This window comes from Macadamia integrifolia, chromosome 1 (genome assembly GCF_013358625.1).
Source record: "Macadamia integrifolia cultivar HAES 741 chromosome 1, SCU_Mint_v3, whole genome shotgun sequence".
NCBI classification, from domain to species: domain Eukaryota; kingdom Viridiplantae; phylum Streptophyta; class Magnoliopsida; order Proteales; family Proteaceae; genus Macadamia; species Macadamia integrifolia.
The window spans coordinates 28,328,962-28,352,915 of record NC_056557.1 but is presented as its reverse complement, the minus strand read 5'-3'; the positions used below and the strand labels follow the sequence as shown (position 1 = coordinate 28,352,915).

The following is a 23,954-nucleotide window of genomic DNA, read 5'->3' as shown; positions in this document are numbered from 1 at the left end:
ATCCTCAGACGGTGTTATATTTTCAAACACATTATCTTGGACTGGAGTGTAAGGGTGTCAATTGGTTTCGTTTCGGTTCGATTTCAAGATTCAATATATGAAAATCAAAGAGGAACCTCTTTTCCAAACCAGTGACTGACATAATTTGGTTTTGGTTTGGTTATTTATTCAGTTCATTATTCGGTTTTGACCGAGTTTGCATTTGATTTGGATCTTATTTTAGGTGTATGTGCAAACTTTTTACATTTTCACCAACTGAAAAATCCTTTATTTGTTAGTATCATAATCTATCAAACTTTTTCCAAATATTAGAAAGGAATAGAATTTATCATCCACATTGATTAAAACGTAAAATAGAAATATAATTTTTTTCCGGTTCAATTCAGTTCAAACTGATGGTTTCAGTACTAAAACCAAAACCGAATCAAATCAAGAAAGATTCTATATTTTCAAATAAAAATCGAATTAATTTGTTTCGATTTGGTTTTAAATGATCGATTTTTGTTTTGATTCTAAATTAACACCCCTGAATTCCATCCAACGACGGACTGTATGCATGATTGTGCACCACAACCTTTTGCCATTTATTTACCACATAATGGTCACTCCTGCCTTGTAACATGTTCCAATGAAAGTGACAAAAGAAACTTCATTTAGGATGACAGGCACCTCGCAGAATTGACTATTGATATTGATTGTAGACTCAAAAAAGAAAGAGAATAGCTAAATAGCTTCACAGAATATTCCTCTTTGCAAAGCTTCTCTCTTATTGGGGTTGTGGGTGCCCATATTGGTTCCTCAAATAAACTTGTTTTCTGAGGGACATGCTTCAGTTATGGACCCAAGAGCTTCATAAGCTCTAAAGATTCACACTCAAATTGCTATGCCACAATCAATAGTTCAAAAACCTTCCTCATTTCTATTTAAGAAACCAAGCAACTGTCCCATTGCGTAGCATTATTCCCACATCATATATTAGTGGTGTCAATCTGTCGGTTTGGCTCAGTTTTGGTTGAGTTGAATCGGTTTAGATTTAGGAACAAGGGAGATCAAAATCAATCTGTTAAGGAACTTTGTTTTTCGGTCGGTTTTGGTTTTGGTCCAATTTACTTTCGATTTATTTCAGTGTTTCAATATTGGGGTTAGTACCGGTTTAGATCGATTTATTATCGAGCGTGGACCATAATGAAATCTTACATTTCATAACTAGTAATGACGAAAGATTTGACGAAAACACTTTAAATTTGTGATAAAATTATGGTTTATCATTGTAAGGGGAAGATAACTAATATTAAAACCAGTAGATAACTAATTACTAAGAATATAACCAATATTGAAATAACAAAATGAACCCTACTATCCAATCTTTCATTTATTTATCCAACTAATTTTTTTATAGTGAACAAGGAGATCAATGGAAGCATTGTTACAATTTACAAATCAATTTCTTTTTTCATAACCTCATATTCATTGACTTGTAAAAATTCCCCTTGCACAAAAAATAATTCTCACTAATATTGATTTTAGTTTAATTAATGATCGATTCAGTTTAATCTGATTTTTAATCAATCTTAACATACCTCAATCTAATACCAATCTAATAAAAAGCAATTTGATTTGATCAATTTTATTGGTTCGGGCTAGGTTTTGACACTTTATCATATATATAAAATGATATTTTGCAGACAAGTCTGATAAAAGTCAGTCAACTTGATTTGAATTCATTCAAACGAGAGAATAAATAAAGTTGCATGTACAAAGAAAATCCCAAAGAATAAGGAAATATAGAAGTTGGAATCTATCAAGCTGAAGACGTGCGTTGATAGAGGAGCCGCCTGATTATCACAATTATCACGATGATTGGTCCAGGTGAGGAACGAGATAGGCTCTAATTTTAGGACATGCACACCACTACTCTTTGCTCTCAACATTTCTGAACGTGCTTCCCCTATTCTCAATTAAATATGATTGATTTGTTTTGGTGAAAAATTAATCAAAATCAACTGATGAGTCTAGTGCTGTAAACAATCTCATGAAGAACATTTAAATGGAAGAAAAATAAAAATTTACAATCCCTGCAATTAAAGCTCTCAAATAAATCAATCAATCAATTGACCAATCATTCCTTTACATCAAAGCCGGTAAAAAATTGAAGATCAGAAGGCTTGGGACCCAATAAGGGGAGGGGAAAATAGAGAACAATGAAGTTGAAAAAATGAAAAACCCTATTTGAAGACATGTACATTTCAAACAGATATAGAACAGAGATCCTCAAAAACTTGTCTCATGTTAGGCCTCTCATTCACAGGAAGAACACACCTCAGTGATATGGCAAGCAAGTCATCCATTGCTTTAATAGGTTCTTCTCCACTAGCAATGTCTCTGTCAAAGCAATGCATTCCTCGTCCTTCATGGGCACAAAGTCGGACCCAATCTGTAAGATCTACTGCACCTGTCTGGCCAGAAATAATGTCACCGGCACTTCTTCTAGTTAACAGTTCCATCAGTATCACCCCAAATGAATAGACATCGGCCTTAAAGGTTGGCAAAGGTTTAGCCGCAGTTGAAAGCTCTGGGGCCCGGTAACCAAGTGCTCCCAAATTTAAGATCTGCTCTGCAGTTCCAGGAGGTGTCATGAGACGATGGAGACCATAATCTGTGATGCGAGCAGTAAGATCACGGCCAGTTAGGAGTATATTTGTTGGCTTTAGGTTGCCATGAGGGAGGCCATTATCATGGAGGTATGTTAGACACCGAGCAACGTCAATTGCAATTTTTAGTCTCTGACTAAATGACGATGGGGAGTACCTTTGAGGAGTTGTCTCTACAAAAAACATGTTAATTAGAGAATCTTCCAAGCAAATGAAAGAGCTTATCAATAATGCACACACAAAAAGAGGATCATATGCATCTTTGTACACACGTGCAAAGAACTTCGAAAAAATACAGAGAAGCAGAAAATAAGTGGCATGAGCCTGTGGGTTACTGATTCTGTTACTAGTACAAATGAGAAGCAAGGGAGCTATGGTATAATGGGTTTTATCCAAGAAGATCTCCTATGAACAATTAATGCAAAGAGATGATAGTAAGATCATTACTTTTGGAGGGGCAGGGAAGGGGTAGTAAAGTATGACCAAACAGACGAGTCAAATTTTTTTAGTTCACAGATGAGAATAATTTTAGGAATACAAGACAATACACCATTGAATGAAGCCACCCCAACATTCGCAATCATGATTGCCATTGTTCACATAGAGTTATGATGATAAGACGAATTGCATAGAAATTATGCAAGTCCTAAGCTCAGTTTATACAAATAAAACCAGGTTTCTAATTAATTGCGGGCCCTGAAAATTTTAGCAAGGAATAAATCCAATTTCATCATCAAAGATCTAATTGCTGATAGTTACCAAACTGTTTTTTATGGTTCTAAACTACCAAATCTAAATTATTCTAGCTAACCTATCCAGAATTTACATTCAGAAAATGAAAATAAAATCTGAACTGATCATATAGGTTGTCAACAAAATAAAACCAGTTTTCAAATTAATTACAGCATGATAACCTGAATCTATAGTAAGCCATCAATAAAATCCTCTGAGTGAAAGAAACCCAAGCCATATGAATACTCTTCAGAGTAAATTTTTTTTTTTGCATTCATAGCCCAACTCCTTAATTCACACCATGACCTTGCTAGTTCCAATATCAACATAAGCCCAAGCGCTTGGACTAGTGACCACGGCTTTATGTAATTGGCATTTACCTCATTCCTTCCTGCAAGTATTCGTGACGTGACTAGACCATATTACTTTGCTTCCGCTACCAAGCCATCATGTATCCAAATCAAAATCCCAGACCCTGTTCTTTGCATAGGTGCCTTGACCTTCGTTCTGATCTCAGCATAGCCTAATAATGTGGACACACTTGGACCAAGTTGCAAGCTTTGTTTTAAGTATACTAAATCATTTCAATGTTTTCTCAACTCCTCACAAACCCAGCCTTAAATTAAAAACAAGTCCAAAACCTTTTTTCATGGGTTGTCAGAATCCAGCAGTCTGCATACATGTATTTCGGTTCATTGTTTGTTTTCATAAATATTTCAGTTAGTATATTAAGGAAGTTCCTTGCAGTACCACAAGCATGCATACCATGTAACTTACACGATTCCTCGAAGCTTCTGAAAACAAAATTCTCTCAAGCTTTGTAAGACACTATTGTCAGTTTCTTTTTACCAAGGCTTTTACTCAAGTACAATATCAGGTCAATAACCATTCATTTCCTGAGAGCTTTGAAAGACCTCAAAAGAAACAGAACTATACATATAAAAAATCAAGCTCACTTCAGCATATATAAAGATTGCAACAAAATCCTGCATGAAAGGTGACAGTTCATAAAGCATTGTACATCTTACAGTGCCAGTAGAAAGTTGAATGTTAGAAGTTCTTACCATAGAGATGTAGGGCCATGCTATCTCCACGGACATAATCCGCTACAATCAGCCTTTCTTGTTCCCGGGGCCCCCAATAATATGCTCTTAGAGGAACAATGTTTGGATGTCTAATAGATCCAATTTTTTTAGCTTCCTTAGCGAATTCTTTCTTATGTTTGACGAGTCCTATTCGCAACCACTTCACAGTCAAAATATGTCCATTATCTAGGGTAGCCTTGTATAAAGTCCCATGGCTGCTTCTACCAAGAACTTCTGCTGGTGCCCGAGACAACTCCTCAGCTGTGAATCCTAATGAGCTGTCCAGGAAAAATAGCTCTCCAACTAATCGATCTGGTGAGTACACATTTAACATCGCCGGTTGCTCACAAGCCTCAATAAAACGGGGTGACGAAGGCAAGGTGGACCCTGGTGAGGAATTCCATCCGGAGGTTGGAGGATGATTATCTGGAATATCAGGCTTTATAGACTCAGGACCTGCTTCTATTTCCTCAGTCAAACCACGCTCTGCTGTTCCAATTATGAACCCAGACATTGACCTTGCATTTGAAGTTAGCAAGTGATCACTTGAAAAACTTAACGAAGTTGGAGCGGGGTCAATACTTTTCTGGAACTTTAAACGAGATGGTCGAGCAAATCTTCCCAGCTTAATATCCCTCCCCATAGTTTGCCCACTAATCCCACTTCTTCCAGGGAACTCTTGCAAGTGCCCTCGATAATATGCCAGTAAAACAAAGGCAATCATCACCACTGCCCCAACAGAAGCAAGAGCAATCGCCAGTCTGATACTAGTTTTTGAATTGTGACGTTGCCCACCACCATGAAAACCCCCAGACCCATTGCTCTGTGTAGCCGTGTCAGTTGGGGAGATTAGTGAAGGATTTCCAGGATGAAATGAATTAGGGGGGAAATGCCACAAATTTCCAGGAACAGTACCAGAGAGATCATTATAGGACACATTGAAAAACTTAAGAGTCGATGGAAGCCTATCAGGAATCCAACCACTGAAATGATTGCTTGATAAGTCGAGGTACTCCAAGCCATTAAGTTTATTAAGTTCACTTGGTAGCTGTCCAGACAAGCTGTTCTTTGCAAGGTTTAGCAACTTAAGCCCACCCATATTACCTATTGCAGAAGGCAAGGAACCAGTTAATGAATTACTGGAGAGATCAAGGGATTCGATATGTGAATAAGAAGGTGAAGATAATGATTCAGTGGCATGTGGGCCTTGAAGAGGGATTGACCCAGTAAAGTGATTTCCTGAGAGATTCAGGTATGTTAAGGACAACAAGGTGAAGAAACTAGTCGGAATACACCCTGTAAGACCATTCAAACTGAAGTCAACTGCAGAAAGTCTTGGACAGGACCCTAATGCCGAAGGAAGGTCACCTACCAAGGAATTATTTCTAATCTTAATAGAAGTCAAGTTCTGAAACTGGGTAGTCAGATTTGGAAAGCTGCCTGACAAAGAATTTGAACTCAAATCGATAACCTCCATAGTGTCCCCCCAACTTTGCACAGTTGATATGTCACCAGAAATCATGTTTTTGCTCAAATCCAGAATCACACATCCTCCTAAATTGGAAGGCAGTGATCCAGCCAGCAAATTTGATGAAAGATTCAAAACTTTCAAATTAGGAGACTTGATTCCCTGAATTGAACCTGCAGGTGTAAAGTTTGCAGCTCTCAGATACCTCTCACAGAGAATGAATTAAAGTTTGCCTAATAAAGAACATAGAACATGACTGCTAAAGCAATACAATAGAACATAATGGTTAAAGCAAGCAACAACAAATCACACATAAAGAGTTTTTCATGATTCTGTATTCCTAAATTTTGCAACTCATAAGAAAATAAACAGAAAGGAGCACACTTCTATTGTCTGGATTTTTGACCTATCCAAAAAATAATAATTGTCCGGAATTTTGTGATAGATAAATAAGAGGGAAAAATTCAGTAACAGGCTAGCATCCAAGGGTATTCAGGTATCCACATATGCAAATGCAGATTCAGTTTATATCCATGATTAAAACGGGAGTTGTATTACTCCCAAGGAATTTGCCACCAAGCCCAACACTTTTCTTCTTCTTCTTCTTCTTCTTCTTCTTCTTCTTCTTTTTTTTTATTTTTATTTTTTTTTATTTTTTTAGAAAATCAAAAGATCTCAAATACAAAATTCTCATTGGTTACTATATTTTGGGATTTTTCTTCCAGTAAGACCAAAAACCTTGCATACAGGAAGCTTGGTAAGCAATACACCACCATTTTCTTTCTTGAGTCAATAATATCCCACCATTTCAGTAAAATTAAATTTAATTAAGGAATGAAGCGGGGTTTCTAGGCAGGCTGATCTGGAGAGGGTTCTCCAGGCAGGCCTTGGTTCTGCCAAATGGCAGGTTAGACAGGGCTGTAATTATATGGACAGGTGGACCCAGTTCCCTGCTCACATATCAAGTTTTATACTTTCATCCCAATTAGGATTGGCCAAGTGGCAACCTCAAGGATTGATATTATTAAGGACCATGGAGAGGGTGCAAGCCAAGAAATAAACGGTTAACAAATATAGGGATGCATGGACATCCATGGGGAAGGGGGTATTTGGTTGTCTGAAATTTGACACATGGCCAATCAAGTCCAAGTCCTAGATATCCAATGGTAAGAATTGCCACATCACCCCTCCATGTGGTAGAAATATATGGACCGGTTAGAAAACCTATCGGAGAGGGCCCACTTGGAAAAAATTTTGACTTAAGGAACTACTAATCTTTTCATCTACCAACCTAATCCATAATGGGAAACAAACGACTCTCTATCTCTCTCCATCTCTCTCTGCCCTTCCATCTAATTAGAAGTTGTATCCCTTCCTCGATCCATTAAAATATCTCCTTTCCAGAATGACATCAGTGCACCATCTATTGATCTGTACTCTTATTTCCAGAGATATGGTTCTCCTTCTATGGATTCTTTGATGGTTCTTCACTTCTCCTCAGGTGGTGATGGAATATTTCATAATTTGGTCAATTTTTCCCTCTCTCCCCAGGAGTTTAGTATCTTAGATCTATTGGTAACTATGGATGGAATTAAATTGAAGAATTTTTCAAAAAAGAACAGAAAATTCTTAACAATCTGCAAACACATATGTTTGTTGATCCTAGACTTGGTTTCAATCTTCCAGATTACGGAATGTTTCATATTTTGGTCTTTTTCTGCCATTTGACGAAAAGGGTGTAATTGCCAGGAGTTTGTACCTTTGATCTGTTGGGGCCTATTGATGAAATAGAAGACTCTTAAGAAAGTGCAAACACAAATATTTGTCGATCCCAGACTATGTTGCATTTCTTCCGGCTAATGTAGATCTATATGGTTAGAAGTATTTTTTGGACTGAATAAGCTACGTTCTCTATTACCCGGACAAGACAAGACATAAATGAGGTGTGGAAGAAAAGATCTAGTAATTAAAACAAATATTTCATCTGCAAACCCATAGGATCCAGGAATTAAAACAAAAACTTCACCTGAAAACCAATTGTTGCTTAGATCCAGTTCCTCCAGCGGAATAGAATCGCCCAGCAGCTCTTCCTGAATGGATCCGTACAACCGATTGTTTCCAAGCCGTAAAATATTCAGGTTAGGCAATGAGTTGATTTTCGGGAGCTGTCCAGTAAGCTGATTGTCCCCAAGGTCCAAAACGACCAAGTTCCTTAACAAATTCAGTGAAACATTCGAAAAGAATTCCCCACTCAATCTATTGTGACTCATATTCACATACCGAATCGTATTAGACAAGCTGGAAATGTTTTCCGCGGCCAACGAAAGACCTCCATAGAACTCATTAAAGCTCAAATCAACGTATTCAACATTGCGCAACTCCGACAACAAATCTCCAATGTCGCCCCAAAGTTGATTAGAATGTAAATCCAAGAACTTCAACTGCCGAAGATTCCTGATTCCAGTCGGGTGTCCACCACTGAAGTTGTTGGAAGAGAGGTTGAGATAGGTCAAACCCCAGAGATCGTTAATCCTACCAGGGATGGGGCCGGAGAACTGATTCCTGGACAGATCCAAATACTGCAGAGAACTCAACCCTCCCATGCCCGGGACCAGTCGACCAGTAAAGAAGTTCCCAGAGAGGCTGAGATTCTTCAGCATTTTGAGCCCAATCAAGGTAGAGAACTTTAAATCTCCGGACAAATTCAGTTCATCGAGAACAAGAGCCGTGACTGAACCAGAACCGTCGTCGCAGTCAATCCCATACCAGCTCTGAGGACAACCGTTGAGTGCCACTGAACTGCCGTCCCATGAATTGAGTACACGCCCAAGGGGATCGTCAAAGATCCCTTTCTTAAACTCGAGAAGCGCTTGGACTTCATCTTCAGAACCCAAAACTCCGAAGAACAGCAGAGGTAGAATCAGCAACAGCAAATGAAGATGCATTTCTCAGTCAATCGGAAGCTGAAGAAGATAAATCATTCGCTCGATGGAGACATTATCCCCTGAACCCTAGAAACTGAAGAAAAAAAAAATCCTCCAAGGAGAAGAGGAAGAAGAGGACTCAGAAGTTAGAAACTGAGACTAGAGAGAGGGAGAAGGGGAGAGAGAAACAAAGAAAGGGGGAAGAGTACAGTAAAGGGAAGAAGTTAAGAAGGGTTTTGGACTATATTCTGCTTCTTCTTCTTCTTCCCATATTCGTTTCTAATGTAAACTAAATCGTAAAGAGCGATGTGGAGAGTTAGAACTGTTGAGTTGAGGTGTAAGGCATTAGAGAGAAGAGAGAAGAGAGAAGAGAGAAGAGGGGAATTTCCGTTTTCTTCTGATGGGGTTGGTTGAGGGAGGAGGTAAGTACAGTCTGTAAAGACGGCACTTCTCTCTCCTTAGAGTCCTTACTGAAGGCGCACTCACATGCTCTTTTAACGGATTTAACGGCAGTTCACTTCCGTCACCTTGTATGCTACTGGAATAGTAACAGTTTCTCTCTCTCTCTCTCTCCCATGTTGACCCTATTGTCATTCGAAGGGCTGAAATGGACGGCTTAGATATACAAAGTTGGCTAATTATATTTGGTACCAATTGAGAAATGAGAATTATTTTTTAAATATATGGGAGAGAGATAGGTATGCCGTCGATATCAAGTATGTTAGCAGATAACACCAATAGGATTGAGGTATCATTCAAGAAGGATACGAGGATCATTTCAAAAAGGGAAGAGAGAGATAGACACAATGGATGCTAGCATACTTAATATTGACGGCATGCCTAACATTTTCCTTATATATATATATATATATATAGTTAGATTTTAAGAATAGTAGAAATCATGACTTTTTAATTTTGAGGAGTTGATTTTCGTCTACCAAGGCTTCCTTTATTTCAATGTAAAAAATTTATGATAAAATTAGATTTTCGTTGTTTGTTTTATCCTAAAAATTTACCCCAAACCCAAGCATTTATTGAAAAACACCTTGGCAAATTTTCCATTTTAAATTATCATAAAATGTTCATCGATAAAATGTTTCCTATTAAATTTCAATGTTTGCCTAACATTTTAATTTTTGAAGTGTTGTTCTTTGTCAACTAATAAGTAACCCCCGTGGGGTAAAATGAATCTATTTTAAAAGCTTAATAAAGAAATTCACTGATACAAAGATTGAACCATGACATCTATAACTAAATTATGATTTAAGAGATAAAAATAATTTAAAATAAATTACATTAATTATCAAATCTTAAGAAAGCGTATACAACATGTCAAAACAAACTAATTTCTTTAATCCGTTTAGTATGTATAATCGATTCAATAGCATACCGATTTAAATAAACTTTAATCGATTTAAATGGTTTCAATTCTAAATCAAAACCAATTCCATTTAATAAAAAGGTTTCATTTCTAAAAAGAAAATTGAATCAATTATTAAACAGTTTACGATTCGAATATAAAATTCATTTCAAATTTCAATAAATAGTTTCAACTTGCAATCCACACCTCTACCTAATAGAATCTTATTTTCCGTAGCCATGCTCAGTTACACTGAGTTTGGCACCAAGACAGTTCATCCTTCAACTCGAACTTTTACACGGTAGGAGGTATTTTGAGTAATAAAAAAATTACCCTCATAATAATGTTGTGTCTGATATAAGATATGGTTTTATCTATTGTGTACCTTATAGAATGATTATAACTTATTGCCACACCAATTTTACCCAAACAAAAAGGAAAAAACATCCTTGAGGGTTGAGGGACTTGAGGGCTAGGAGGGGAGTAGGAGAGGAAGGGTTGTTTTTTTCTGTTTAATGGAGAGACAATGCTTGGGGATGGTTTGGTAATCAATTTTTGTTATATTATTAGAATTTTTTAGTGCTTCGTTAGGTGTTGGGGTTTTCACTTCACCTTTCTCTGTTTATTTTAAGTTGGGGGATTCTCATCTTTTTATGGAACACAGGGTGGTGGTGGGGGTGGTATTGTTGGTACAGACGCGTTCAGAATTGGGTCAATTCTCACTTACAAGCTAATCCTTTCATGGTCTGTCATGTAGCCCACAAAGGGAAAAGGAAATAAAAAAAGGATTCATGTAATGGTACAAATACAATTATACAAATAGAAAAAAGTTTCAAAATAATGGTATTGGGATTCGTATTTGTTTCCGGCGATATCGATACCAATGTAGAAGAAGACATGACCAATCCACATGGTCTGCGGGCATCACAATAAATCTTTTGTCTTACTATAGGTGCCATGACAACCTTTATCAAGTCCGAACGATTGACTCTCAAATCCGTTGGTCTGTGAAGCACAAATCCTCGATATGAAATATAACTCCAAAGTAACCCAAAGACTCAAATATAGTCAATCAAAAAGGTGGCAAGACCCTTGCAGAGTTTCCCAACAACATAAAGTTTGGAAAGGTCGGATCCGATCAAGATCCAAACAACAAGGAGCACAGCTACTAGATGGTCTTATGGGGGTCATATCAGATGACTACATCACCCTCAATTTCAATAAAAATATCAATTTTTAAATAATTTATCTCTAATAAGAAACATTCCACCAAATATTGGATCATGTAGATATATATCAAGATTTCATACCAATATTTGAAACCATGATACAGTAAGTATGGTGAAGATTATGATATTCACCATTGTGTTATCATAATTACTCCATCTCATATGATGAATGTCTGAAATGCCCTTGACATTGTTATCAGAGTCTTTCCATAATGACTCCATGTTTGATTTGTTTAAATCTCTTGTGCGTGTATGTGTTCATCGATGAAGCCTCCATGTGATCTCAATTGTCTTCTATTTATTTTTGTTCTAACAATGTATTTCCTATGATTACATAGAAATAGAAGTGTTTTCCATAAATGTATCCCTAATCCTTCTCATATTTTGCATTTTATTTACAAATGGTTTGTTGAATCTGATATGTTATCATCTTCATTTTATTTAATGGCTTCCATTCAGTCGGGGAATATGTCCCTACATGAATACCAACTTTTGCGAATTGACTAGTCTTGAGCTCTTGGTATGTGATGGTCTTTTCAATTCTAATTCCTTAGAGTGATGTGCCTCTATTGTTTTTCATAATGTGAAGTTTAATTTTTCGGCCCAGATTTGGCACATGCAAGAGTTTCGTGCATTAGGTATACATTCTTTTTTAAATGCGAAGTTCTATTCTGGCTCCTTGAATTCTAATTTACAAGACTTCTATTGGCATCAAGGTCAAAGGTATCTTGTAGAAGGATTGCTAAGCAAGTGCACAAAAGGGAGTTCACATCCTCTGCAAAGAGCGGTGAGGTGCAATAAACCTTGAACGATTAAAAGTATTTGAACACGTGTTTCAAAGGACTTCCAACCATCCGATGCTCACTACAAAAAAGTAAAGGTGAGGGTAGGTAGCCCTGAATAATGAATGTGGTCAATGCAAGGACATAAGGACGGCAAACTTTTAGACTTATTTGATATTTTGCTTAAAATATCTAGATATTTTAAATCAATGATTCTAGATATAATTTGTCAATTTGAATTCCAAATTTCAGTAGCTTAAGAGGGTTACTCAAATTGCTAGGGTGGATCCATGGTTTTAAGTATCTCGATATCGATACGATACCCTCTGATATGTATCTTAAATTTAGCCGATCGATACGATACATATCGATACGATACATGAAATTTTTAAAATCCTTTCGTATCTATATATATCCTACAATACATACCGATATGCATCAATACACCACCAATACACATCGATACGATACGATACGATATGCCTCGATACGACTATGAAAATTATAAAATTGAGGTAAAATATACGTTTCGGTATGTATTGGTACGTATCGACGAGTATCGGTATGTATCGATCGATACGTATCGGTATATATTGGCATGTATCAGTGAGTATCGATATATATCGGTACGTATCGGTGAGTATCGATACGTATCGGTGAGTATCGATATATATCGGTACATATCGGTGAGTATCGATACGTATCGGTGAGTATTGGTCATATAATGGCCAAGATGGGTAATTTTTCAGAAAACACACGATTTTTTGAAGGATTTTTGTTCCAAAGTTGCTGTCAGCCATATTTCTCTCTAACTAAAGTGGAAATCAAGGTTGGGAACAAGGATTTTACATTTATGGGACAACTACAAACCTTGAATTCTTAGTACGATACCCTCAATTTAGTGTTTATGCATAATACATGTTATCAATGGCTTTTTTTAACAAATTCTTATGCAAAAGTGTTTAAAAAAATGTTTCCTATCCATTTATGTGTGTATCTTTAGCGTATCTTAGTGTATCTCCGATACGATACGATACTCTCTGATACGTATCTTAATTTTGACCCACCGATACAGCGATCGATACCGATACTTTAATCCTTGGGTGGATCAGTTATATTGTTTTATTGAAGAGAATGTAATAGCCGCCTTTTGATTTCAAAGTTTTCTCATCTATTCAAAAAATAAATAAAATAAAGATTCAATGTACAATAAACACAAGGTCCACATGAAATAGAATACAAAAGAATGAGAAGAAGGAAGAAAGAATGCTACTCATTGGCATAGACATAGGTAAATGTAGTGGGTGCAGAAAAACTGTGATGGCTGTTTCACGTTGAAGATGTTTTTGTGCATCCACCCCTTGGCCCTCATGTACGCTAGTAAGGTAGCATTCTCTTCCCTTAGAAAGAGAAACAATTTTGAAAGGATGCCTTTTTTTTTCTTAAGGTAGAAATTGTGAAAGGATGAATCGACGATGTAACTGATGGTTATTAGAAAATGTTTGGATTAACCATGTGTAAAATTTTATATCTAAATCCAATCGTTTACTCTCCCTTCAAATGAAACTCTTGTATGTTTAACTATGCATCTCTTCACTGATCCACAGTCTTTTGATGGTCCTTAATTTTCCCCATATTATTTTACCATTTGAAAATTTATGTTTGAATAGAAACTTGATATGCAAACAACAGGCATAGGTATCCATAAATATTTGAGCTCCATTGGTCACGTAGTAAAATAGGTTCTTACCAAAAAAAAACCTTAACCAAAGAAAAAAAATGATAATCTTGAAATATTTAACATTCAAATCAAACTTTTTGTATTTTTAATTTTTTGCAATCACAACAATAAAGTTTTTTCTCAATTAAATAACATTGGCTACATGAATCCGAAATTAGATAAGATATATGTCAAAAGGTACCGACTGTCTACCAAATGCAACTTGCATGTATTTATGACCGTGATTTCGTTTGAATCTAATATCATCATGTGGGATAAACTTGTGAAGGATTTGCGTGTGATTTCACAAGATATAAAGCCTAGGTGTTAGTGGGTATATCGGATTATCTTGTCGGGTTTCCTCCTTAATGTGATGGGGTGGGACCCACATGTTTTTAATGACGTGAGAAGTGAATCGACTCAGCATCTCACGTCTTCTCTTTCTTTTATATTTTTCTTTCAAATAAAATGGAGAGAAAGGTGGTGGCCGGTGGGAGTGTGGGACAGTGAGCTCTTTTTTCTGTGTCTTTGTGAGTGTGTGCATGCACAAAGTTCTTTTTTTGTTTTCATTTTTGAGGGCTCTCTCTCATGCATGTTTCTCATGTTAGGTTCAGCATGGCAGTTTCTCTCAATCCAAAGAAGAATATTGAAAGGTGATGAAGTTTTCATGTTATGTGTTGGGAGAAAGTGTTTTCCATGGAGAAGTGTGGCATTAGTTATGCATGCACAATAGTAAATAAGAGTTTTAGGTAATATCAATAAAGGCGTTATTTTATATTTTATGAAGGAGCAGAGGTGGTCATTTAACCCAGGCCCCTCCTATCTCTATGCGTCTAGGCACAGGGGCCACACTTCCCTACAACAATCATTTTTCTTATATCTTATTATGTTGGTGTTGAGTGAGATTATTGTTTTCTCTTGTGGATTCACTTATTTTAATAAGTTATTTTTGTAATCGAAGAAGAGTTTTATTCTTGATATTTGGTGGTTTCGAAGATTAACTAGAGGGGATTCTAAACTCGTCATTTTACATAATTAAATTTTGGAGAAAAGAACCCTATCAAGCCAATGTTGCCTTACGTAGTGTATGAGGTGGGGGGCAGCTTGTTCTTTTTATGTTCACTTGTGTCTGGACATAAGTAACACTAGACCAATAGAGTTCTTTCTCCCTGAAATTTTATCTGAATTAGATTTCATGGTTTTTCTTTTCTACATTGAAAGAGGTTTCATGTTATAAATTGATGTGTCTAGTTGACTTGATTTGATTTTTTACCACATCGTTATTTGCTTTAAGTATAACTGGTTATTATGTATCAACTAATTTATACAAAGGTGAGAAACTGTTTGTTTTTCCCAACACATCTTTCTCTGGAGAAATAAAAATTCAGATTACTTGACTCAGGCTAACATATTGTCCGTTTTGGGGTAAACCCCTCACGGCTTTAAAAAATGTTGTGACCTTGGAAGAGATATTAGAGGTTATCAAGTAGTGGTCTTTGCGTACATCCCTCCACAGCTCACCTACTTCTTACCCAACCTTCAGAGTTCAAAAGATCAGGATTGTTTCTTAGGCATGACATCTAGCCCCTACACATATGTGAAGTTTCAATCTTATTAGAGTTTGCCTCATGGTAAAACAAAATTTTGAAAATCTAGGAGAGAGATAGAGAGAGCAATAATGGTTAAAGTACGATAAACATTATACAAGAAAAAAACATATAATATTCATGGACATATATGAAAGGATATTTGATTGAATAGGAATATGAAATTCAATTATGACTAAAAACATGTATAGATCTATTTTTTTTTTTTCCCCTTCAGTCAATATATATATATATATATTTTAACCAAGGTGTCCGGGTCAACTTATGCGCAGCTCGACTAATCCTCAAGGAGACTAGCATAGCAACCCACTGCCATGATTTCCACTTAAATCGCAAATGAGCAATCCACGGGTGGGTATAGAATAAAATAAGAAAAGCACACACACACAAGCCGAAGCTACCACCACTAGGCTATCCTAGTGTTCGTAGTCAATATCTCATTCCACTTGTCATCAAAGGTCTAAAAAAATATAGCGAATCTATAAGATTTTTACCCAAAATCTTCAAGATTCTAAGGCACAAAGAAATCTATTCTCTCCAAGCCACCATAATTTTAAAAATCGGATTGGATTAATATTAGTTGAGACTGATCCCCGATACCAATCCATTGGTAAGATATAATGGTAAAATAGTACAAAACACCTAAATCTTTTTCAAAGAAAGAAAGAACACTAGATGCTAGTGTATGCCTACGTCTAGACACAGTAGGTTAAAAAAAGACCACACTTCCCAGCAATGAAGATACCCGCATGCCCTGGCCAATGGTTGAATGCATGCCATACACAAAACCTTTTGCCATATTTTTAAATTCACATAAAAAGGACTTTGTATATGGCCCATCTAGTTTTTAACATACCTGGAAGTGTGGAAAATCTAAAATATTGGATGGATTGGGTGCGATCTGAATTAGCACTTATCAAAATTCAAATGGGATAGAACAATAAAATTGAACTGACTTTGGTTCCACCTACTAGTCCTAAAAAATAAAAATAAAAAACAAGACTGCATTTAAGCCATATAGAATATAATAGTTTTTTATTTTCATTTTCTGTCCATATAATTTATGGCATTAATTAGCAATCCTTTTAATTGGAATCATATTAATTCTTCATTTTGAAAAATTAATGATGGTATTTTAAAATCTCAATACTAAGATATATTGATCATATGAAATGGAAATCATCTTATTTAAGGGGGTTTTTTTTAGTTATTATTTTCAATAACTAAATAAGCATGAGGATGAAATCATCTATATAGTCTTTGTTTATGATAGAAAAAAAAAAGTTACTAATTATAATGTGTTTTAGGTAGTAGTCTCTATCTACCAAAACAAAAATAATGAAAAAAAAAAAAATCAGCCTATTTTTCCATCAAAAAATATTTATTTAATTATTTATTTAGAAAGAGATAAAAGAAAAAAGAGAATTAGATGTGCTGGCACACATTTTTATTATTTCTTAAAATCAACTCAACCTATTATTATTTTCAAAAATATTATTTATTTGAAATAAGGTCAACAATAATTAAGTATTTTAAGAGAGAATACAGGTTTGTATAAACTACTATACATGGTACCTGGAAAAATCTATGAATTAATAAAACTACATTTGCAATAGTATGATTATATAGGTCTGCATAATCTACTATATCTTTGTGAGGTGGGCTTATCACACATTCACACCTCAACCTCTATAGCAGTTGTTAATTTGTTATCATTTTTATTGGTCGTATTTGATTTTCGTAACCATGTATCATTTGCACCATGTGGGAACTCAAATGGAGCTGAAATTTTATGGACAAGAAACTCCCATGGTCCCTTATCCACATTTCACGCTCAATCATAGTTGGTCAAATTGCATGAAGGGCGCATGAACATACATGAAAGAGAACACCATTACATCAAAAGGAAATTAAGTCGAATAAATTTGAAGCTGAAATTTGATACAGCTAATTTAGATCGTTTCCCAAGGGGGTAGCGTAGTTGGTGAGTAACGAACTTGGTATGAACCATAAACTCGAACGTCCTAAGTTCAACTCCCACTAGGTTCACCTTAGGCCACTCATATGGGAGTGTTTAGTGCTCTTCACTACTTTTCGTGAAAGTTGAATGGTTCTCATTCAACCTCGATATGACCCGATCCATGTAATTATAAGGTCGGTATGGACCTGTGGGACTAATTAGGTCGAAGTCTTGGATACCCATCGTTAGCAAAAAAAACAAGGAATGGACAAATTTATCGTATAATTTTTCTACACGACAAAATGAAACCCATGATTACAATGTTTTTGTCACCACACATAGTGACAATAAGATTTTCACTTTCTTTTATCCTTGCATAGTTTTCACATTCCTTTGAAGGACTTGGAGGGTTTGGGTCTTTACACCCAAGTAGCAAGGCCCAGGCCTTACTTGGGACCATAACAAGGTATAAAAACAAGTAAGGCCCCAAACCCAATCCCCAACCATTATGGGCTGGACTAGACTATGCTGGTCCCAATGGTTGCAGCCCATTTTACCTTTTTCCACTCCACCTCCTCAGCCATCTCAGCCATTTTTCGCCCGATAGGCACACGAAGCTTGTCCCCACATTCGCCGTACATCGAGGAATAAATACACTTGGTGCTAACACAAATTAATTACATAAATTACATGATTTCCGACAACAACAAGATCAGATTACACATAATTTAATCTGATAATAAATTAATTACATGCTTAAGCATGTTCCTATGTGGGTACCACATCATGGGTCAATGCAAAAGAATTAAAAATTTCGACAGAATTATATGCTTATTATGTATTATTCAAGTGTGTGGTTTTAGAAGTAGAATTGAATTTTAGAAGATGAATTAAGAGGAGGAAGGGAAGTACCAATCTTATCTTATAATAAATGGGCTTTTATAAGAGTTTCCACAGCTTCTTCGTCTTCTAAGTTTGATAGGCTTTTTTCACTGTTTATGGGCTGCACAGCCCAATTTGATAAAAAAATTTGTAACAAACAGACAAAATTTTACGAGCCCAAAGAAGTTTGACTGCGGAGACGTAGAATTCTGAGGATCTTGTCTAAGACTCTGCGCACCACGTTCTCCAATGACGTCATTATTAGATTCGGCTCTCAATGTCCTTCGTAAAAGCCCACGACCTTGTTTGTCAACCCCGCCAATGGTAAAATGGTTAATTTAAGGGATTAAGCGGCGTGTCAATCCGTCTGGCTGGTCTGGTCTTAGTTGGGCCTGGTGGACTTGTCCTCTTGCATCGTGATTCGTAACCAGTCTGTTTAAGGAATGAGTAGAACTTTAATTGGCTCGCATACAGAATAATGCACCATTAAAGAAAAAAATATCAATATATATCATATTCTATCCAAAGAAAAAAAATCAAAATGCATTTATAAACAGTAAGGCTAAATGTATCGGATTGAGTCGAGCTTGTAATTGGTTGGGCTGATCTAGCACCTGTCAGGCTTACACCATACACCAGGAATAACCGATTATAAACTGACTGGGCTTGAGCCTGGCACATTTATTAACCAGGCTGGCCTCGGTTGGGCTTATCGGGCCAGTTCGTGCCTGAAATGTAATGTGGTAAATTTGATCAATGGATATCTAGTATGTATTTACACCCACCCCACCCCCCGCCACCTTAAAAAGAAAAAGAAAAAAAAAGGATATCTAGCATAAGATCAGTATTGATACAAACAAAAAGATGAGATTTCTTTTTTTCAGATGATTTTAATCAATATGGTCTGATACTTATCGGTATCAATGGTATTGATATTGGTATAAATACCAGGATCTAAGACCCTGATTATGGGCGAGTCATCGTGTTTATCTGCGGGAAACTCTAATTTGATTTCAGACTATGATAAGGGTGCATTGCTAAAAAATATTTCTTCCAATATTCTATTCAAGGTTTAAAACTTTAGAATCGAACATGGGATCACCCTTTATCGATTGATTGGAATTGGTTTTGATTCGACTGAAATCAATTGGACTTAGAAATTAGATTTGGGAAGAGGAAGCAAAAAATTTCACAGATATGTGATTTTTTTTTTATTATTCAAAAGATTTGTAGAACTTGCTATAAAAGATTAGTTTTATTGACCTTCTACAATTTAATGATTAAAAGGAGAAAAAAATGACAAAAAAGAATTAGTATTCTTATTTTCTGGTCATTTCACATCTACATTGTACACTCGAAAAAAAAAGTGTAAAACAATTACAGTTTTTTATTATTATTTTTTATTTTCTGTAACAATATTTTTTTTTTTATAATGACAGTGATGAATCATTATTATATTATTTTTTTGAAAAAATTATTTTACCTCTAAATTAAAATACTTTCAGGAGTAAGATAAGTGCAATCAAAACAAGGTGTCAGTTAGACAATCCCTTCAATGAAATATGCTTGATTACATAAAACTCCGAAAATAACCCTTTTGTAATCCTTTCACCCTAGTGAAGACTGCTCCCATCTTGCCGTCGACGTAGACACCTTACTGAACCATATATTTCTTTGTGTTTGTTCTGTATAGGTTTCCATTCAACAGATAGGTGGTGAGTTATTGTTCAAAGAAGTTGGATTGCCAGGTCTGTTATAGATGAGTTCAAGACTGGATTAATGTTGTAGTGGAGCTGTGGTGGATGTGAGTTTAGGAATCTCGGGAACCAGGAAAGGATTCTCTCACAGTCCCCCCATATGGTAATGTTATATTTTAGAATTATATAAGGAGGGGAAAAAACCAAAGGAGCCAACCCATGATCTTTGAAGGGAGAGCTTGTTGCACCAGAATCAGGAGACAGGTCAAAGGAAGGTATTCTATTTAACAAGATCAGAACAGAACAAGCATGGGAACTTAGAGACAATAAGATTAGATTGGTTGGTATTTACAGACTAATATTAGATGCTTTGAAGGCTCTGTCGGTGCTGTTTGTTTGCTTCCTTTACTCCCTCCCTTCCAGACTAATATCAGATTCAAACTCTCAAAGATCTTACTTTGCAGACCTTTTCTTCCATTACAAGTTGCTTACTCCATACTTCAAAGAGAAAATGAAGTCTACAGGTCTCCCTCTCTTTCTTTTTCTCTACTCATTGTTATTCCTGTTCTTTGTTCTTCCAGGGAAGGCAGACACTAATGAAGTGACAGTGGGCAGTGGGAATTCTGCAAATATGGTGAGTTGGTTCTAGTTTTTGAATGTATATTGATATTGTATCTGTTATTTGCAAGGTTCATAGTAATTGGAATCGGTTACCCCGACTCTGATCCAAATTGGGAAGAATTGGCAAAAGAAAATCCTATAAAGTACCCAAAATGCCCTAGAGATACCATTCTGGGTCGACTGGAATCGGGATTGACAGTGAACGATTCAGCTGATCCGATCTTGATTCCTCGAACCCTGGTTCTTTTTTCATTTCTGCCTTGTTGCGAAGATCTGAATCGGCCGATTCAAATGATCCGATCCTGATTGCCTCAATTCATTTTGTTAGGATTCTATGTTGATGTTTTAAGGATGATGCAGGGAAGAGTTGAGTGTAAGAAGAACGAATGCAATGGGAGCAAAGAAGAGGGAAATGGTGGGTCACAAGAAAGGGTATTTGCAAATGAGGATTACATCTACACCAACTCCATACCATGATGATGATGACATGCATTTATAAACTACTGTTTCATAGTGTAATTCCTATGGTCTTTGAATAGATTGGTTCTAATTTATATCTTTACAGACTAGTTCTTGTAAATATTGCCATTTAAAGTTTTCTTCTCACACATATATATATATATATATATATATAGAGAGAGAGAGAGAGAGAGAGAGAGAGACTACACCTGATTCTGAGCAATTTGAAATGGATTTCTAGCATGAAATCAGAGGCAGAGATCCATTTCTAGTCATATCACAGCATGACTAACAGTACATGTAGTCTTGCAGTCAAATTGGAATATAGCCCTAATCTCTGCTTGCAGAGACCCTAGCAGCAAGGAAAGCCGTTATCTCTGCTTTCCAATTGGCAGTTTGAATTCAGTGACCATTGAAGAGGACTCTTCATCAATCATCTCATATTTGAACAGAGACATTGGGAATCTATTACTCAAATTTCATTTTCACTAATACCCCTCCCAGATTTATGCCCAACATTGCTATATAATGTAAATCTTTCTAGCTAGTTGATTCTATTTGCAGGATTGACAAGTCCTGGTGGGGGATAATGAAAACAGATCTAATTATATTAGTACACTGAGGTTGAAAACATGGAACATACCATTGGCAGTAACTGCTTCCTACATCCCCATGATTTCTGCAGGCAAAATAGATAATACATCTGATCTCAGATTCAGTCTATCCAAGGAAATGTTGCGCATACAACCGAGCAGTCTGCAAAGTACATCAACCATTGACATCTGTTTCTTGTCTGAGACAGTCTAAACATGCTAAAACCCCAAGGCTGTAATTGCACCTTTTTTACTTTACTCTGATTTTCTTTTGGCCCGAAGTATATAGTACAAATAATTGTGCAATGCAGCCACAGTTTCAGTATACAGTATCGCCACCTGTATCAGTCACCACCAATACCCTATCGGCCAGGAGCCCACGACCAATACCAATATGCATCAGCCATTGGCCAATACGATACTAATAACTAAAACCATGATTGCAGTGATGAAATTGCATATCTACCTAACAAAAGAAAGACATGACAAAGAAACAGAGATTCAGGTAATGCACGAAAAAACATTATGATCATAACTAACTTGTTTGGAGCCCCGCAGAGTTCTGCTGCCCTCCATTCAGGTTTTTAGCCTCCAATTTTCATGAGCACATCTCTAGTTTCATGTCTGTTACTAATGCTCAGAAAGTATTACCCCAAAATTGCACAATCTTAACACAAATAAAAGGGAAGACAAATAAGAAGTGTTTCCAAAGTAGCTTGGATTGGATCATCAGCAGATCGAATCACGGTATAATTGTATGCAATCTGCCAATTCAATCTGTTTACTAATCAAACCACTGCTTAACAGATCAGATCAAACCTTAGCAATAAGCACTTAACCAGATCAAAATCCGATCTATTGGCAGCTCTAGTTTTTATCAGTAGCCCGAACTGGTAAACATATTCCCTTCAGCTTTTCTGTAGACATACTTGGAGCCATAATTTCAAGTTTTAGGATTGGATCAGATTGGATAATTTGGCAGAGCTTGATCTATCAATCCAATACTGATCTCCCCAAAAATTGGTTGACCAGCTTTGTTTACCACTTCTGATAATTAGATTAGGTCACGATTGGCCAGACTTAATTGTGTATACTTGAGGTCAGGATCAGGATTGCCAGTGTCTGATCTAATAATTGATCTCTAAATTTTCATAAACTTGTTTCTGAATCTCCTGGCCATCTCCGCAGTAGCGTTTGGAAAGGTTTTAAAGTTCTTGCAATTGTGGCCTTGGATGATAACCCAATTTCAAGGATGTTGGCATTGACCTTCCAGTGAAACACCGTAACATACACAACAAATTGGTTACAAAGTGCGACATTGTTCAAGGATGTGTATAGTTATTGCTTTCCCATCATCCAGGTTTAAAACATTGAACAGACCATTCATAGAAGAGACTCTGGATGGTCTGTGAAAACATTTGGTCAGCCATAGAATAATCCAGCACACAATACCATTATCAATAATCATTATTGGTAGAGTTATTTTACATTTCATCCTAAAAAAATTTCACAGTGGTAACTGGTAACTAATATAGTACAAAACAATGACCTGTTAATAGATTATATAGGCACTACACCTTACTCAAAAGAAATAATGAAGCTTCTGAAGAAGAAGACTCTCAGAAGACTAAACCTATATTTGGACTGAAAGCTGTCATTAATAGCATCAGCCGGTTCACATACATGCAAGTGTAAGAGGGTTTAAACTCTTTTTGCTGGGATGATCCACAAGTTCAACAAAAAATGGCATCGGGTGATTATCTTCAAAAAAGGACCAAGATTAGCATGCCACTAACCTAAGACCATAAATCGCTTCAACAAGACCAACTCCTCGTGGCCGATGTCATGACTTTTCACATCTTCACCAGCCAACATGACTGTTGGGAAGTTCACACTCTTGATTTCCGATTCTTTCAGCTCAGTCCTTCCGTATTGACTGTGAGGTTGCGTCACAATTAACTTCACATTAGGTCAATCTCCAACCTATCTGTCATACACCCAATGTTGGGGGTTGGAAATTTTTATTTATTATTATCTTTTTTTTTTTTTTTTTTGGGGGGGGGGGGTTGGGGAGGATCTAAAAAAGATATTTTCCTTCTAGTTCCATTGATATAAAAACTGAAATTACAGACCCAGTTTGTGGTGGATGAATCACTGCATGAAGTTGAAATCTAGAAAAATGCT

General features: G+C 36.3%; 2 protein-coding genes across 8 annotated transcripts in view; both read right to left on the bottom strand.

The window, feature by feature from the left end:
- Window positions 1-2,076: 2,076 nt before the first annotated feature.
- LOC122082859 (probable inactive receptor kinase At5g10020) lies at window positions 2,077-9,300 on the bottom strand. The gene is made up of 3 exons (XM_042650664.1): window positions 7,963-9,300; window positions 4,448-6,109; window positions 2,077-2,824 (listed from the first exon to the last, which is right to left on the bottom strand). Exons 1-3 carry the CDS (start codon window positions 8,879-8,881, stop codon window positions 2,247-2,249), a joined length of 3,159 nt encoding a protein of 1,052 aa, XP_042506598.1. The 5' UTR covers window positions 8,882-9,300; the 3' UTR covers window positions 2,077-2,246.
- Window positions 9,301-18,408: 9,108 nt separating this feature from the next.
- The window catches only part of LOC122082828 (protein ACTIVITY OF BC1 COMPLEX KINASE 8, chloroplastic-like), a 25,817-nt gene continuing 20,271 nt past the window's right edge, over window positions 18,409-23,954 (bottom strand). The window contains exons 21-23 of one of the 7 annotated variants that reach the window (XR_006141421.1): window positions 22,016-22,236; window positions 21,821-21,933; window positions 18,409-18,832 (exon numbers count right to left, since the gene is read on the bottom strand). The gene's annotated coding sequence lies outside the window, so the exon portion shown is untranslated. Of the gene's footprint in view, window positions 18,833-21,393; window positions 22,237-23,204; window positions 23,758-23,954 lie in introns of those variants that run through there. The other 6 variants (XM_042650640.1, XM_042650633.1, XM_042650646.1 and 3 more) reach the window with 6 other exon arrangements.